This window comes from Ochotona princeps, chromosome 8 (assembly GCF_030435755.1).
Source record: "Ochotona princeps isolate mOchPri1 chromosome 8, mOchPri1.hap1, whole genome shotgun sequence".
NCBI lineage: Eukaryota > Metazoa > Chordata > Mammalia > Lagomorpha > Ochotonidae > Ochotona > Ochotona princeps.
Genome location: NC_080839.1, coordinates 7,443,202 through 7,461,437, shown reverse-complemented (window position 1 = coordinate 7,461,437; position 18,236 = coordinate 7,443,202). Strand labels below are relative to the sequence as shown.

General features: G+C 45.3%; 1 protein-coding gene across 1 annotated transcript in view; it reads left to right on the top strand.

The window, feature by feature from the left end:
- The first annotated feature begins 910 nt into the window (after positions 1-910).
- The window catches only part of SLC9A4 (solute carrier family 9 member A4), a 40,767-nt gene continuing 23,441 nt past the window's right edge, over positions 911-18,236 (top strand). The window contains exons 1-4 of the mRNA XM_058668307.1: positions 911-1,166; positions 5,107-5,570; positions 15,187-15,446; positions 16,190-16,407. Coding sequence (XP_058524290.1) covers positions 911-1,166; positions 5,107-5,570; positions 15,187-15,446; positions 16,190-16,407 — 1,198 coding nt within the window. The remainder of the gene's footprint in view (positions 1,167-5,106; positions 5,571-15,186; positions 15,447-16,189; positions 16,408-18,236) is intronic.

Sequence of the window (18,236 nt, the reverse complement as noted above, 5' to 3'; positions counted from 1 at the left end):
AACACTGAGAAAGGTTTATCTGCCACTTGAATTCTGCGGATGACAGCTCACAGAATCCGGAAATATCCAGAAATAGGCAAGGCTTGCTTGCAAGTTCCCACCTCCTCCAGCTCTCTATTCATTCATACAGAAGGTGTGACAGAAGTTTGACAGAAAAGTCCACATTTACATCTATGGCCTGACCTAATTGTTGGAAAGTTCTTCCTTCTCAAAAATGCCCTCCCTAACTTGTTTGTTAATTGCATGATTGCTCTGTCTTTTCTTATTGAAGATCTCAGAGGCGTAGTACAGGGAGGGCCCACCAGGTGTCAGCAGCGTAACCTCCGAAGAAGGCAGCATTTCATTACAGAAGTCAAATCAGTGCAAATAATTAAGTGTGCCTTCTCAGCTACCTGCTGCCTTGGCCACGCAAAACAAGTCAGTTAGCGGAGAGAGGAGGAAGGAACAGGTGCAAAACAGGTAGCTCATTCAAGGAGTCTGCCCGAGAAGCCGGATTCTGCTCCTCACTGTCTGGATCCCAGTGACAGATGGAATGAGCGCTCTCAGGTCCTTTTTCGTTTTCACTCACAAGAAGACACCCATCTGCACTGAAGTGAAGAAACAGCCTTGAATGGAGAGCTATTTCCCCCCTTCAGACTTCTCCAAGAGATGTTCAGACAGAGATCCTACAGATAGCCCACTGCGCTCCACCCGATCTGCTGAGTGACTGTGCTTGAGACAGAAGCCAGGTTGCCTGAACACAAACGGTTTCAAGAAGATCAGAAAACAACTGCATGCAGAACTCCACAGCACCTGCAGACTCTTGGAATGGCCAACAAATAGTGTTTGCCTCGCTGCTGATTCATGCACAAACAGCTGTTTCTGGAAGCCCTGGCCACTGCAGATGTGTAGGTAGGAGAAACGCATGAGCATGGGTTTGCTGCCCTTTGAGCCTTTCAGTCCTTGGATGTGGTTGCTGTTGCTCATGGCCCTTGCACGTTCTGAAGCATCTTCTGACCTGGATAAATCCACCAACTCCACTGCCCGGCATGGACCTAAGTCTTGGTTTGCTGCTGCCAGCTCAGGGCCAGATGAGGGGATATCTGTTTTTGAGCTGGACTATGATTATGTACAGATTCCTTATGAGGTCACCCTGTGGATACTTCTAGCATCCCTTGCAAAAATAGGTAAGTGCTCAAATGCTTCCTTTGAGGAGTTGTTTTGCCCGTGAGAAGATGCATGTGACATTGCCTTATGGGTGTTAGGGCGAAGTAGGTTTTGACGGATAGTGATATTACGTTGCAATTCTTTCAAAGCAGAAAAACGTCAGCAAATCTCTTACAAAGCTATTCAGTGCCTCAGGACTGTGCCTTGAAATGTAAGTGTATACTTCTGGGCCCTGGGTTGCTCTGATTCTGTCTCATTTCAGAGTGATAGCCATGTGATGTTGTTGTGCCCAAGTCCTGAGTTCCATGCTTTAAAATATCTAGAACAAAGCACACAGCCCTCAGGATGCTGCAGGTGGGAGAGTTCAGGCCTGGCTTTGTGTTTCTCCTCCAGTTCTCTGCTGTGGGCTTGTGGGTTCATCAGTGGCACCCACTGTTGATTCTTTACAGAGGACATGTGCTCCCTGCAAATTGACAGAGTCAGGAGCAAGAGAAACATAGGCAAGTCTGAAGTCACACAGAAATGGGATGCAGGGCAGATAAAATAGTAGCAGTAAACTACTGATTTTCAGCTAGCTAAGCAGAGCTGGTGGGGCTGATTTCCTTTGTGAAATGAATAAATTGCAGTGACTAGACTCAATTCCACTCAAAGGATCTTCCTGTCAAAAATCAAAGTAGTGGTTTACACTTCGTGACTGTTTAATCCCTAAGCCCACCTCCGTGTCTCCTCAGAACCAGACTGTTCCGAAGTGTCATCTTGATACAATTATCTCAGTACATATGACGTCTCCTTCATGTCACCCACAGATTTGGTAATTTTAGAATTCACAGTTTTACCATATTGTAGTGGAGTCCCTGAAACATTTGGATGCTGATATATATATATATAAAGTTTCTTTGTAAATACAGCTGAGCCATGCAGTCCAGTAGGCAAGTTCTGCCTACCTCCCTTCTTGGGGAGTTGGTGAAATGGTGTGTTCACCAAATGTGCCCTTCTAATTGCCGTGTATTTTAAGCTAGTAAAGTGTCAAGACTGAACGCAACATTGTTAGTTTGAAGAACTCTTGTGTGATTTGTTCAAAGAAATTGAGTCACACTAAGGAGCTAACCTTATTTTTTAAGGCTTGTTCTCATAGAAATCACTTCCTGAGCGGATGATTATTGTATCATGTAATACATGGCAATGTCCGTGTCTCTAACCCCCAAAGACCTCAGGGAATGCAGAAGGGCAGATCAGCTGAACAAAGACAGATAGGCAGTGTAAGGGAAAATCATCCAACAAAATAAAGATGAAAGAAGATACTAAATGGTCACCCCAGATGTTGTGGCTTATCCTTAACTTCTGTTTCATTTCTTGGGACATCACAGAAGAGTGTCCTTGAGTGAGTATAGGTCATCTTTGATTCAGGAAGGACTTTGTTATTTGTGTCATTTAAGTTTAAGTGGCTAAGCCATAAAATCACAAATTGGCTAACTAGTATTCACTGTAAAAGAGGAGAACAGCTTTCACATGTGAAATGCATGTGGCCTTTCCCTTTAAAAGTGCCTTCGTTGTGGACCTGTAGCTCCTCTTGCTACAGTGGAGTAGAGCACAACTAGTTCCATTCAGTGAACTCGATTCCTGGAAGCAAAGCCAAATTGCGGCTCACATAGTGCAAGAGAATCACGCCACGTACTCTCGTACCAAGTCGATGAATACTAAGTTTTGCTAATGTAGGTACTGAAATAAGAGGAAAAGCAGTAGGAAGAGGATTAAAGAGAGAAAGAGGAGGTAAGAAAGGGGGGACTCAAGGGGAGAAAAAGAAGGAGGAAGAAATTGTCATCTGGAATGGAGAACCCAGGAACCAAAGATTCCCAAGGAGACCTTCGCTGCCTCCCGGTGATTTACAGAGCAATTCTGCTTTCCTCAGCTTTGAATTCAAGATCCTTTGTTACTTGAGTCAAAATCATCTTCCAGCTCTTCCAGTTCTTGTTCCAGTTCAGAACGTCTGCTGGAAGTAGATCTGATCAATGAGCATCTAAAGTGTCTGGCCCAGCCAGTCTTTTTTCTCTTCTTTGGCTCCGCAAGTTTTCCCTGAAGAAAGCAACTCTCATTCTGCAGCTGAACTATGCCTGCATCCTAGTCACTTTCCAACAGCCTGGTCAGTTTCTTCTTGTGTAAAAGCATCTCTGAGGAAGCCCCTTCATTTATTCAATTATCCACTTATTGACACATTTAGCCAACAGATAATGTGTGGACAGAATGCTCTGCTAAAATAGAACCATACGTCATTCTACCAAAGTTGGGGACATTTAGCGATTAGCAGGGGAGATATGCCCCAAATAAATGGTGGACAGGGATCACTGTTACTGACTGAATAAATCCTTAGAAGACACATTATTTCTTCGAGGGGATTCTTGGGAAAGCTTAGCCTTCCAGATTGAATGGGATAAGACAGAGAAAAAGAAAAATCCAAAGAAAATCAGGAAAAAGACAATACGAATAATTATAATAATGCAGTAAGAGCACAAGAAAGGGATTCTGCGGAGTTTATAAAAGCAGAGGAGGGTGTGATGGGACTTGAGAGACCCCCAAAGTGACTCTCAGAACTCCAGCATCTTACCACATTTCTTGGCATATTCAATATGCACTTCAGGGTATAAGAGCCTCAAAAATTCATGGAAGCGCCCATGTGATAGCCTACTGAAAAAAGTCATCTTGCATGTGCTGGGTTCCCATATGGGCACCAGTTTGTGTCCTAGCTGCTCCACTTCCCATCTAACTCCCTGCTTGTGGCCTGGGAAAGCAGTAGAAGATGGCCCCAAACTAAGGACACCACACCCTTATGGGAAACCCAGAAGAAGTTCCTGGCTCCTGGCTCCTGGCTTCAGATGGACTCAGCTCCAGCCGTTGCAGCCACTTGGGGAGAGAACTAGCTGATGGAAGCTGTTTCTCTCTATCTCTCCATTTCTGTGTAGATCCAATTTTCTAATAAAAATCAATCATTTTAAAATCATTTAAAAATTCATGGAAATGAAGATCGTGAACTTAAAATGGACTTAAAATTCTTTTTGCATGAAGTAAACTAATATTCAATCCCACAAATGCTTTGGAGTGCCTTCGTGTACTTACATGCTCTCTAACCATGTTGGCTCCTGTTATGTTTCTGAAATGCCAATAGAGAAAACGCCTTTAGTTTGCCACCACAGGTATTTACTAGCGGTTTGATCTTTCAACAAGTATTCTGAGTTTAAAATCTGTGAGATGACTTGTATGCATTCTGGTGTGCTAAACAGGAGAAATAGATATTTCGCATATTGTAGCAGAATGTTCGTGTAGTAGAATGTGGAGTGGCCTGAAGACCAAAGAGTGAGGTGGGAGATCAACAGGCAAATGCAACAGTCAGATTTAAAAATGGGTGACCCTAAATAAAAGCAACGGGGATGGATTAGGAGGGAAGGGACAGATTTCGTCACTGCAGAAATTCAGAGCTGAGGGCATGAGGGAGCCATAGTGATGGAACCTGGTTCATGAAAAGGAAGCTGGCTTCTACTTTCAGTGGCTGACCAGATGGCAATGAGCTTGCTATCCCAAATTGTGTTTTTAGTTTGTGTGTTTCGTTGGTGAGGAAGGGAGTTGGGTGGATGGGTAAGAAGCTGAGTTCTAGCCACTGCGACAGCCTGTGTGTGTTTGACGCTGGGCTCCTCACTCTCAGCTTTGCTGCGCGTGCCCTCCCGGGCCGTGGAAGATGGGGAAGCAGGAAGGAAGAGGAAGAGCGGGGAGGGAGAACGAGCTGCTACAAGCTCCTGTGAGCTGCCCTGAGCTGCGTATGCTGACTGCTCCATCTCATTTACAGCCCCCATAGCACTCACTTCCAGTTCCTGTGACGGATGAGCTCAGAGACGCCAGCCCATGTGCCCACGGTCCCATCTGTTGGGCTTTGCAAGAGCAAACAGCTCACGTAGCTCTCTTCTTCCCCAGGCTTCCATCTCTACCACAGACTGCCTGGCCTCATGCCTGAGAGCTGCCTCCTCATCCTCGTGGGGGCTCTGGTGGGCGGCATCATCTTTGGCACCGACCACAAATCCCCTCCCGTCATGGATTCCAGCATCTATTTCCTGTACCTCCTTCCACCCATGGTGCTGGAGAGCGGTTACTTCATGCCCACCAGGCCCTTTTTTGAGAACATCGGCTCCATCCTGTGGTGGGCAGGACCAGGGGCCCTGGTGAATGCCTTTGGCACTGGCCTCTCCCTCTACCTCATCTGTCAAATCAAGGCCTTCGGCCTCAGCGACGTCAACCTGTTGCACAACCTGCTCTTTGGCAGCCTCATCTCGTCCGTGGACCCCGTGGCCGTGCTGGCTGTGTTTGAGGAGGCACGGGTGAACGAACAGCTCTACATGATGATCTTCGGGGAGGCCCTCCTCAATGATGGCATTAGTGTGGTGAGATGGCAAGGGTCAAGGGGCAGTGGTTGGGAGGGAGACGGGAGAAGGTACACAGGACTGTGGAGAAGGCTGCGGGTGGCTTGGCTGCTGTGGGACATGCCGTGTGACCCAGGTCTGGGGACTTTCCCTGACACCTGATTTGTACTTCATTGTTCACATATGTTCGTGAGTGACAACCTGGAATTCTCTCCTTCAAGGTAGATTTGCAGTGACCAAGCAGCAACCCATGCTAATGGTTTTCCAAAGTTTTTGTTATTAGCCAAAACAGTAGCATATGTCGACGTTGACTCTCACCCATCAAACTTCATCCTCATCCTCATCCCCTTGTGGTTAACATAGGCAGGTTTTTCAAAAAGCTCATGGAAAATATAATTAAAAGATACATTCGTTTTGTGGCAAAAAAGTTTTTGAAATTTGTGCTTATGAAGTCTCCCGAAAGATCATTACAAATGCATGTCATGAAAATATTCATGCATTCTCAAGCTGTTTTGGACCCGTATCTCTGTATCTGTTAATTCCACTTTTCCATGAGCTTTGAAAAGCACCCTTGTGTATCTCTGTAGGATGAAGTTAACTAGTGTCTGGCATGGTGGCACAGCAGCTTCATCTGCTGCCAGCAATGCCACTAAGCTACACACAAGCTAGTTCAAGTCCAGCTCTTCCACTTCAAAGCTAGTTTCTTTGTAATGAGTGCCTGGGAGAGCAGCAGAAGGTGACATAAATTCTTGGTCCCTTTCTACCCATGTGGGAGACCTACATGGAGCTCCCATCCTTGGAAGACCTTTCTTCCTCTCTCTCTCTTTTTTCTGTAACTCTGCACCCTACTATTCAAGTCCACCCTGAGGCTCACTTGGGAATAGATGAGCTGTAATGGGCTCAGCAGGGCCGGCTTTCTGATAATGACAGAAGAGAGGTGAATTCTGCTTTGCCAAAAAGAATAGGGTTGGCCTGTGTGAGTAATTCTATGGGCTGCAAGGGAATGAAACCCAGGGAGAAGCAGGAACTGGGCCTGGCCCTGTTGATAAGCAGGTGTTAAGGCTGGTTGGGAACACTATCTAAGGTACTGTATGCTGAGGAGAATTTGCATTTAGGCTGGTGGGGCCCTGCTGATTTTGTCAAGGCAGCACATGACCTTGAACTTGGTTTTCAGGCCTTGTTCCACAGTTTCCTAGACTTTCCAGAAAGTCTCTGTTGGTACCTGCTTAGGCCAACAGCAAATTGAATGGTCCAGGGAACTGTATGGTGCGGACATATATATTCATAATTATGGGGAAGCAGTCTCTGATTCTCACCAATGGACAGAGGTGACCTGCTGCCATGGGGTACTGCTGCCCTGAGCTGGACATTTCCCAGGTCCAGCTGGGTTTCTGGCTGCGATCCCTCGGCCAGCAGCAGCTGTGGCACTTTCTCAAGGCTTCACTGCTTCCACAGGGGCCTTTACTGTTTCAATGGGAGTTTTTGAGAGTGCAGAGTGTGACCCCCGCCAGCCTGCAGGTGCTGCTGTTGCGTTGGCCATGGTGAGGTTCGCCCACATGTCACACCCAGGGACTGTGCCATCACCGGAGTGCCATGAGCGTCTAAGTGTGTGCAGGGGTGTGCAGGGCCACTGCCGGGTTCCTCAGTGAAACCAGAGAAGCCTCAGGGCTGGATTTAGAAAGTAGCTTGGAAGTAACTGGTACTTTCAACCGTGTTGCAGTCCAGCTGTATTTTGAGCTGAGGCCTTGCAGTAACCCTCTGATTGAGGAGGGAGCCTGCCCAAGGGCCTCTGTCCAGCAGGAGGTCTGGCGCACCCCAAGAGCAGTCTGTGATTGTGGGTTCCCTGTGACCCTGCTCCACATCTTTCTCTGCCAAAGAACTGCCGTGTCCCTGCAGAGAAGGAGGCGCTGCAGCACAGTGGGAGTAGTGCGGCATCTCCTCCTCTGGCTCTTGGTCCGCCTTTTTTCCGCCTTGCTGGGTAACCTAGGTCGTGACTCCAATCACCTGAGCATCCCTGCGAGTGTAAGCAAAGGAAGCAGTGACTGCTCTGTCAGCCACTGGAAACCTGCCTCAACAGTGGATGTCAGGTGCCCTCAGCACAAACATGCACAGATAAAGAAGTCAGAAGGCAGATTTACTTATTACCTTGACCACAGGGACCGCCCCAAGTATAGCACTGTATCACTGAAAGAAGTACAGTTTTTGTTTTCTTTTACAATGTTGTTTCCAAGGGGATGGAGAAAATGACCAGTTCTCTCAGTTCACGCTCATGGCCAGAATCATAGCAGGAAGGCAGCTACGGCTGCCACAGCAGACTGCATATGGAGCATTTTCCAGTTCCATTTAATATGCAATTGGTGTAATGGGATCTATAAACAGTAGGGACATGCCCTGGTCAAGGCCTGCTTCCACGTCTTGCAAGCTGTGTGACTCCAGGCAAATCACTCAGTGTCTCTGAGCCTCAGACTGTGGAAGGCTCCAGCCAGGCGACACACAAGGAGGCACTGGAAACAGCACCCAGCACAGGAAGGGCTGCATGGCGCTTGGTGACCATCAAAGACCACCCACATGCATGCTTCTGAGCCTTAGGGTTCTTCTCTCCATGTTCTTTCTGTTTTAAACACTTGTCATTTAACTTGAAAGTCAGAATTACAGAGAGAGAGAGAGAGAGAGAGAGAAGGAGAGGGAGGAAGAGAGAGGAGAGACAGAGAGAGTGACATCTTCCATCTGCTGGTTCATTCCCCAAGTAGCTGCAACAGCTTCAGCTGAGCTGATCTAAAGCTAGGAGCCAGGAGCTTCTTCCAGGTCTCCCGGGTTAATACAGGACTCCATGGACTTGAGCGATTCTCCACTGCTGTGCCAGACCATAAGGAGGGGAGCTGGATTGGGAAGTGGAGTATCTGGGAGTTGAATCAGTGCCCATATGGGATGCTGGCACTACAGGTGGAGAGTTAGGCTGATAAACCACTGCGCAAGCCCCTCCCTCCACGTTTTAAGTGACACCCTGGTGTCTTCTGTCTGTCCATGTGCACTCTTCTTAGAGAAGAACTGCAAGCAGACTGGAATAGGACCCTGGTGCAAGCACAGGCAGATGCTCCTTTCTTCGCGTTCTTTTCCTCATTCCCATTCATGCTGTTTAGATTCAGAGAGAGGGAGTCCGGCAGGCAGTTTCCCTGGCCAGAGACATGGGGCACTCAATGTGTATAGGAGATGTGGACCCACAAGCTGTTCCATAAGCTGAGCCTCAGTTTCCTCAGCTCATGTAAAACAGGAATAATTGAGGCAACCTCAGAGGATGGATGGAGGTAAGAATTCAAGACAGCAGGGACATGGTAGATGATGAGTGTTTGTCCCCCTTGCCCTTCTTGTATGCTAGAGAGGACCCAGGCAGAGCAGTGTGCTTGGTGACCACAGGCACAGAGATAGAGAGAACCAGAGCCCTGTGATTTGGTTGGCTTTGGGTGCCTGGCAGCTAACACTGCCACCCAGCCAGGCTGCGCAGGTCTGCATGGTTACCTAGTGTAGGAACCTAGTAATCGCCTTCAAATATACACTCTAAGCCAAGAGATCTACTTGCTGACCTCAGCCCACGGCCGCCTGTGGCAGTGAGGCCCTCTGGGGGCTGTGTGTGTGTATGTGTATGTGTGTGTGAGAGAGAGAGAGGTAGTGGTCAATGAAGCTCCCTTGCCAGTTGTGGAGGTGAGAGTAGCCGGGAGACATGAGGGCAGCTTGAGCAGCGGTTGTGTGCTAGAAGGGGCAGAAGTTCACTGACACAGAGGAAGTAAATCGAATTCCTGATCTCACCCACCCCGAATCAGGGCCCTGCTTCCTGCTTAAAGTTCGAAGAAACTCGCCAGAAGGAGCTGTCATGCAAAGCAATTTATTTGCCACAGGGAATAATGCCCAAAGCTGTGATTTTGCAAGCTGGGCATATGAACATCTTGTATTTTGGGGGGAAAATGAATATGGAAGAGGGGAAGTTCTTGTCGTCACAGATTGGGGCTGGCACATATTCACGCAGGCCCAGTTCAGAAACATGCCCCAAGGTAGGCTGTATGACATGATCATGAGGCTTAAGCTCCTCCTGGGGGAGAGACCTTAGTACTAAAATGAAACCAGGGGTGACATTTGAATACTTTCTGACACATCTGTTCAGGACTCAGGACTAGCTAATACAGTAGGGTCTGGATGAGTCAGCCCCCCAAGCTGATGACTACATTTCTCCCAGGAATATGCCTAAGAACCTGAAGGACAGCTTGAGAGAGCAATAGATGTTTTTTGGATCTTGAAATAGAAATGAGTCACAATGAAACTTCTGAGATGTTTGGGACAGTAGCCAGTGACCCAAACCTTCTACAACCCCTGAGGTCTTTTCCTCCTGCTCCTCTGGGCCCAGATTCCCTTAACCCAAGCTCAGCAAAGATGGGTCCCTTAGGGAGAGTTAATTCATTCAGAGCTATGCCGAAGACAGACAGGCTAAGACGGGGACATTTCAACCATTATGTCATTATGGTTTTCCCCAGCAGACCCTTACCTCTCATTCGGTTCATTTGCCCCTCAGTGTAGGAGCAGCAGAAGGGCTGAAGTGTGAACTGTGCAGGTTGCTTTTTAGCAGTCTCTGCTGCATTCCGCTTAATGCAGCTCACTCTGGCTCACAAGGGCAAAACAGAACAAAGCCTCACTCTTGGTGGAATTGGCCTTTCTTTGCTTAGAGGAAAGGTTGAACAGCTATGCAGATGGATTTGGAAAAAAAAAATTTAAGGAGCACAGCAATTTATGGGTAACTCTTCGGGGAATCATTGGAATGAGCGCTGAGTGGCAAGGGGAAGCTGTTGGTAGGACGCCTCTTCCAACAGCCTGCACTTCTCCCCAGCTGCCTTAAGTGTTCACTTAGTGTCAGGAAACAGACTCAGTCCCTTGTCTTGCAGGAGAGACATGCTACAAAGATTTAATTCATTCCTTGCTCTTTGTAAACCACTCGTCTTCACCTGCAGTCAAGGATTTGCCTACTCTTCCGCATTTTCGTTCCTTTTTAACGCTTTATTTATTGGAAAGGCACAGTGACAACTCTCTCTCTAAGTTCTTCCTTCTGCTGATTCAGCACTCTCCACATCACAGCCAGGAACCTAGAACTCTGCCTGGGTTTCTACCTGGGTGATGATGAGGATGTAAGAATTTGGAACATCGTCTGCTGCCTCCCAGGTGTGCTTTGCAGGAAGCTAGGTCAGGAGCAGAGGTGGGACTCAATAATGGACATCAGATATGTGATAGAGTTGTTCCATACCGTTACTTATCCACGGCACATTGTTGTCTGCCCCATTTGCTATGTTCTATAAATCCTTCCAGCTACAGACACATCCTAGGAGCATGCATACTGCATTAGTGGACATCCCTGACCTGGAAGAAGATCCTGGAACTCCAAATACAGCCTCAAGAGTTTTCTGGTCCTGTCATTTTCAATGTTGTTCCATTTCTCACAACACACTTGCATGCATTCTGAAGGGTTTGTGAGTGTTAGGCTACAGTGTGAGAAACCCAAGGAGCCAGCTGTTTGGAAGGTGCTGACAGACCAGTAGTTTCCTTGTAGCTTTCTCAATGATTACATAAATGGAAGGCATCCTGCAGAACCTGTTGTGCAGGTTACTTTAGCCTCATCTCCAGGTGATGGCTAGGGAAGATGGAAACTCTGCCTCCAGTGTGTGATAGTCCAAATTTCACTCCCCACCAGGACTAGCTTTGTTCGTTGACTGTTTTGTTTCGTGTTTTTCTTTTTCTTTCATTTTTTTTTTTTAATACAGAGAGTAGGAGAGACAGAGAGGAAGAGCTTCTGTCCATTGGTTCACTCCCCAAGTGGATGCAAAAGCTGGAGCGTGGCTGATCCAAAGCCTAGAGCCAGGAACTTCTTCTGGGTCTCCCATATGAGTGAAGGGTCCCAAGGCTTTGGGCCGTCCTCGACTACTTTCCCAGGCCGCAAGCAGGGAGCTGAATGGGAAGCAGGGCCCTCTGGATTAAAACCGGTGTCCATATGGGGACATAATTTCTACCAGAAGAAACTATAAAAAATAGAACAAATTAAATACAAGGTAAATAAAAGGACGACAATAGTAAAGGTAGTAAAATTTTAAATACACAGATGATGTCAATATTTTAAAGAATAACTAATATTTATCACTCAAACTTTAAAAAGGAAGAAGATTAGATTAAGATTTAAAAAGAATCAAAAGAAGAGTATTTGAAATTATAAAGTTATCCCCAGAGTCTGGTAATTTTAAAGGAAAAAATATTTCCCCTGTATCTCTATAGATTGTGTCTGTAAGTACAATCTTAAATTATAGAGGCTTCTTCAGCTTGTGAGGTACTTTGTGGCCTGGCAGGGTGGTCTCCAGGAGCAGTTTATCTGTTTAACTATTCTAAGTCATTGAAATGGACTGGGTAGCTACTTACAGTTTGGGGAACTATGTAAAAGAGTTTTGGTTTATGGTAGCAATATTTAAATATGTGGGTCCCATCATATTCCCTTCGTTTGTTCTAATTTGGGAGTCAAATAACCTAGGTCTCACTGATCCACATTCAAGTTTCCTTTGCTGGGTTTGTGGAATGGTGCCTGGCTTCACTCCTTTGAAGGTCACTGGCATTCTACAGGTGCAATGCTCTGGACTTCTATGACCCAGACATGGGTTTCTCTGTGGACAGATAGTGAGTGAAATTAGACTGAACAAACTCACTGAATTAGGAAATGACCACTAATGTCCTTTAGCATTCATTTTGAACCAAAAGTCACAAATATATTTCAGATATTCAGTCAAGATTTTTGCTTTTTAAATTATTTTTGCTATTATCATTATTATTATCTTTATCATTTTATGATAAAGTTCCATAGGCCCTGGGATTTCCCACCCCCCTCCCAAGTTACCTCCCTGCCCCATTAAGTTCCCCTATATTATTACTATAGTATAGTTCTTCATACACAGTCGTATGTCCCTCATTGCAGCACAGACAATGGCAGAGAATCCAGCATCCTATTGTCAAAATATGGTAAACAGCCTCATTGGGAGTCCATCTTTGATCTGGAAATAGAGATGCATACTACATTGTATCCTCATATCTGGATATGATAGTCTCCATTACACAGTTACTATACATTCCCTTAAGTGAAAAGCTACAATACAAAATCAAAAATAGGAAGGAAAAAAAGAAATTAAAAAACTCCATGAAGTTGAATAACATACTATGGAATGATTAATGTGTCGTTGAAGAAAATTTTAAACCATGGCCTCTATTTAAATAAAAGGTCAGTATTGTGTGAGTTTTGGAAAATAAGGGTGATGCCAGATAGATGTTACCTGCCCTGTTCATGGATTGGATATCCTGAGAGCATTATGAACACAAATATTTATTACAGGAATCATCTGTGTGAGACAATAGAAAGGGAACCAGGGGCAAGGGCCAAGCCCTCAAGTCACAGTGCAGACTGAGGCGAGGTGATGTAGAGAAACAACGTGGGATAATCTTCCTGAATTTCTCAGAGTTTATCAAGCTAATCCAGCAGTCTTCAGGGTAAGGACACTCATCGGAGGCATCCTGTGCCTCCCAGGAAATGGTCTGCCTTGGTGTTTTTGCCACGCTCCGTGCTTAGCTAGTAGCAACAGGGGAACAAAGATGCCACCAGGGACTGGACAGTTGCACTCCCATCAGGCTTGCAGATTCTAACTTCCACAGAGAGGTGGATGACAGGTGCCAAACAGACAAGTGGGATTAGAGAAGACATATTAATGCTTACAGTGCTTCTCTCTGAGGTGGTTTGTACATTATTTGTGGGGTTTTCCTTTGTGCTTTTTCTCAGTAAATCTGATTGGTGCACGTCATTCCTCTCTCCCACCAGCAAAATCCGCTGATAACAACATCCTGAATCAGCACAAGTCACACTGAGCTACCAAGAGGCCTGACTTGTTCTGCATCCACATTCCAAATCCAAGAGCCTCATTGCCTGGCTTTTACCTCTGTGCAGAAATGGATAGTGAAAAATGTATTAATGATTAGACTCTACGGTCCCCGAGGCAAGGATTCCTATCCCCATATGACTTATCCTACTTTTGTATGTCCTTAGAGCAGAAGTCACAAATTATCTTTAACAAATGTGATATACAGCTTGGAATGAGATTTAAAAAAGATGAAATGAAAGGGAGGTTTGTTTTCAGTGTACTCCAGCTGTTTATGAACAAAGAACCACTCTAAGAACAGCTTCAGCAGATGATCAAACATGTATTGCCCATCTCTGGGTAAGAAAACAGCTGTCTTTTATCTAAAGGGAATGCCATATGGCCTGTGGGCCACCCCGGGGATCATCTCTAGTATAGCTCCTGGTACGCTAACAGGATGTTCCGACTCAAGCTGCACGCATGCACAGGAATCATTTTCACACCTTGGTGGCTCTCACAGACTCCAGTCAAGGCAGGAGTTACACTCTCAGGATTGACTGTCCACAAAAGGCCCATGAAATTTCCAGAAGCCTTTTTCTCCTGCAATGTCCCTTCCACACCCTGCTTTTTAGGGAGTTTAACCTTTTGATCACCTTAGAAGAGAATGCTGAGCCAGGCATCATGGGCTGGCGGTGCCCACATTCCACAGCAGACTTCCGGAGTCAGGAGCCATCTGCTCTCCAACGCACACGGTGGGAGGAAACAAATGATGGCTCAAGCAATTGAGTCCTGGCCACTCCTGTGGGAGACCTGAATTGAGTTGGTGGCTGCTGACTCTGATCTGGCCCAGCCTTCCTCTTGGGTTCTTTTGGAAAAGAGCTAGCAGATGGAACTCTATCCTTCTGTCTCTTTGACTCTTCACCTTTCAAATAAAAAGAGAAACACTTCAAAGGACTCTGTTGTTCATTATAGAGCACACATGGAAGGCTGCGTTAGAAGCTTACAGGGAATATAATCCGCTGACAGATTAAGCTGATCAAGAAGACTGGCACACAGTAACTATGCAGGTTTTGTTTTGTTTTGTTTTGTTTTGGTAAAAAAAGAATTTGTTAAAGGGACAGAAGGAGGCAGAAAAACAACTGCTGGTTCACTTCCCAAATGTCCATCCTGGTTGGGGGTGAACCAGGCCCTAGTTAGGAGCTGGAACACAACGCACATCTCCCCTGAGGGTAGCAATAATTCACGCACTTGAGCCTTCATTATGGCTTCCTAGGGTCTGCATGAGCCGAAGACTGGAGCCAGAGCCAGGGACAGGGATTGAACCCAATCATTTTGATAGAGGACACAGAAACGTTAATCTCTTAGGCCAAAAACCTTTCCAAAATATTTAAGTTATTATTATTAATATTTTAATTGACATAATCAGTTGACACTAATGTGTAAAAATATCAACATTCAAACATGTATACAATGTATAATGATCAAATCTGAGAATTATCAGTTCTATCTCCATAAACATGGATCATGTGATGAACTAGTGTGAAAGTGCTTAATTATAACTACACTTAGCAGAATCATTGAGAATATAATATTACAAACTAGCGGCTGTATTAATAATTGCTGTGGAATATTTTATTATTACTCTGCTTGATGCAAAGTTGTGAATTTGCATGTGTAGTATTTTACATTTCTAACTAGTATTTTTTTTTTTTGCCTAGGTCTTATACAACATACTGATTGCCTTCACAAAGATGCATAAATTTGAAAGCATAGAACCTGTTGACATTTTGGCCGGATGTGCGCGATTCATTGTTGTGGGCTGTGGGGGGGTATTTTTCGGCATTATTTTTGGATTCATTTCTGCGTTCATCACACGCTTCACTCAGAATATCTCTGCTATTGAGCCACTGATCGTCTTCATGTTCAGCTATCTGTCTTACTTGGTCGCTGAGACACTCTACCTCTCTGGCATCTTGGCGTGAGTACCAACAGCAGCTGAACCCTGAATGTAGAATGCCTCATGTGAATCAGGCTTCCAGAAAGTGCATGATTGTTGACAATCATCCTTAAAGGTGTAACATCCGACTTAGGTCCTTTGCCAAACAAATCTCTCTTCAGTATTTGTGTCTGGCCTTTTTTTCCCTCATGATTTGCCTAAGGAGAGTGTAGCAATTATAACATCAATTTAGAATATTCAGAAATGTTGAGGCATGGAAGAGTTGGGAAAATTTGAAGGATAAATTTGGATCTTGGTAGGCTTGGTTTTTTTTTTTTTTTTTTTGAAAATTTAATTCTAAAGCTGAGAAAGGCACACCAGGAAGAACTGGCATTCCTGGCTTCTGGTGTGTTCTCTGTCCTATGACCACACTACAGTACCCATGACTCTTGTGGAGTGTAGGAGAGAGGATCCAAGGCCTCCGTGACGGAGAGGAGACAGTGCTCCACTCCCAGCTTGCTTGCATAAGTTGCACACAATTTTATCGTGGAAAGCTCCTGCATACTTCCTTTTCCCACCACCATCAGCTTGCATCTGTGGGGACCTATTTGTGAGGGAATAAGATGAAGAATGAAAGTCTGTGGGAAACCTAAGGCCAAAGAAGGGCAATGCAGATGGCCTTTCTGGAGAAAAGCAGGTGTCCTGCCCCTGCAGCACTGCCAGTATGGGGACCATTGGCAGCGGGGCCACGCCTTGTTCATTTTGACACTCTGTTCCACTTGTAGGATCACAGCCTGTGCAGTGACAATGAAAAAGTACGTGGAAGAAAATGTGTCCCAGACATCCTATACGACTATCAAGTATTTCATGAAGATGCTGAGCAGCGTCAGCGAGACCCTCATCTTCATCTTCATGGGCGTGTCCACCATTGGGAAGAATCATGAATGGAACTGGGCCTTCATCTGCTTCACACTAATCTTCTGCCAGATCTGGCGAGCCATCAGTAAGAGCCAGCAGGGCCCCAAAAGGCTCTCGCGTAGCTTCTTCTTTTTCAAAGCTTTCTTATAACATTCTGCAGTGAAAAGTCAGAAGTAGTGAGTCGAAGTTAACTAGCTAGAGTGGTTAGGGACCCTAGGCACCTTACCCTGACCAGGCATTTGCTGCTCTCTTCAGCTGTAAGTGCTCAGTGGCTGACAAGGTCCTGCACTGAAGCAAAGCTGCAGTAAGGACTATATTATTTATTTTTTCAGTTCAAGGGAGAACTTTCACATCTACACACTTAAATAGAACTCTGTCCATGGATTGCTTGTTTGACACTTCATTGCCAATTTGAACCCTTTTGTACCTTAAAACGCATTTACACTGTGGGCATTGACACATTTGTTACAGGATTAATGAGATCTCACAAATTGTGTTCTCTGGAAGTCAGGGAAATTAGACAGTGGACTCCTAAACAGCATAGGCAGTTTCATTTGAGGGTTGACTGCATGAGTACATGCTGCACAGTCAAAAATGGACCCAGAAGTCAATCTACAGTTAAAGAGTTTAGCACTGGTAAAGGGCAATGATAGTATAACTAGCCTCACCCCTGTATGCCATGCTTAATTATCTTAAAAGCTACTATTTTTATTCATTTGAAAGGCAGAGTTAGAGATAGAGGGAAATATTGAAGAGATCTTCCATATGCTGGTTCGTTCTCCGAATGACTGCAAAGGCTGGAACCAGCTAGGCCAAAATAGGAGCTAGGGACTCCATCTGGGCCTCTCACACAATTGGCAGCAGCTCAAGTACATGGGCCGTTTTCTGCTGTTTTCCCAGACACATTAGCAGGAAGGTAGAAATGGAGCAAGCAAGACTTATACCAGAACATAACTGGCATGCCAGCTTCATAGGCAATGACTTAATCCATTGCAACCACAATGCTGGCCTGATGCACTAACTCTTTAAAAATAAGATCTAGTGGCTGCTGCTTCACCTTGTATATTTATGTTCTAGGAGTAAAATAGACTAGTAATCATACTACTAAATATCTTACTTTTTGTTCAGAATGACCTTGAATGATGCTTGAAGGTCTTACAAAATGATTCCTATGAATGATTTAAAGCCAAACACTCAAGGAAAAATTAGAGATGGTAGAGAATTTTTCTAGAACCTACCTATTCCAAATTGATTTGGGATGCATTTTAGGGCCTATGAAGGAATATTATGAATGTAGAACATACTGAAATATTCTTCTGATAGCTCTGTGTATTTCTGCCTCTTGGGTCCATGTTGGGAAAAGAAGAAAGAAAACTCATAGAAACTTCAAAATAGTAAGTCAGATCCCAGCATCACTACAAACTTACTGTACAAACTTGAACTGACACTTAATCGTTCAAAAACCATCTTCCCCAACTGATAACCACTGTGCCTGGTGTACATTTACCAATTGTCATTGAACTCTACTACTTCACAACTCCGAAGAAGAGGACCTAATGCTAACGCTTCAGTCCAGCCTTCATGAAAATAAACCATGAAGGAGAGAATTTATCACGAGTGCAGAGAGCAGCCCGGCAGCTCTGTAACCTGAGAGTTGCGGGAACCGGTGGAGTGGCTGGTGGAGTGGCTGACAATGGAATGCCTACACGCAGCCATCACGGCGAGTGCCAGAGCACAGATCAGAATACAGTTGTTCCCCTGAACTCTGCCCTCCTTCTCCCAACCCATTCACTAACCATATTTTGCACTCATGAAGGATTCTAACACGCAAAGCCCTGCACTGTGTTATTTATGGATATTGCATACCTTTAACCTTTCACCTACCTGCTGAGGCAAACAAGCTGTTATGCTTTC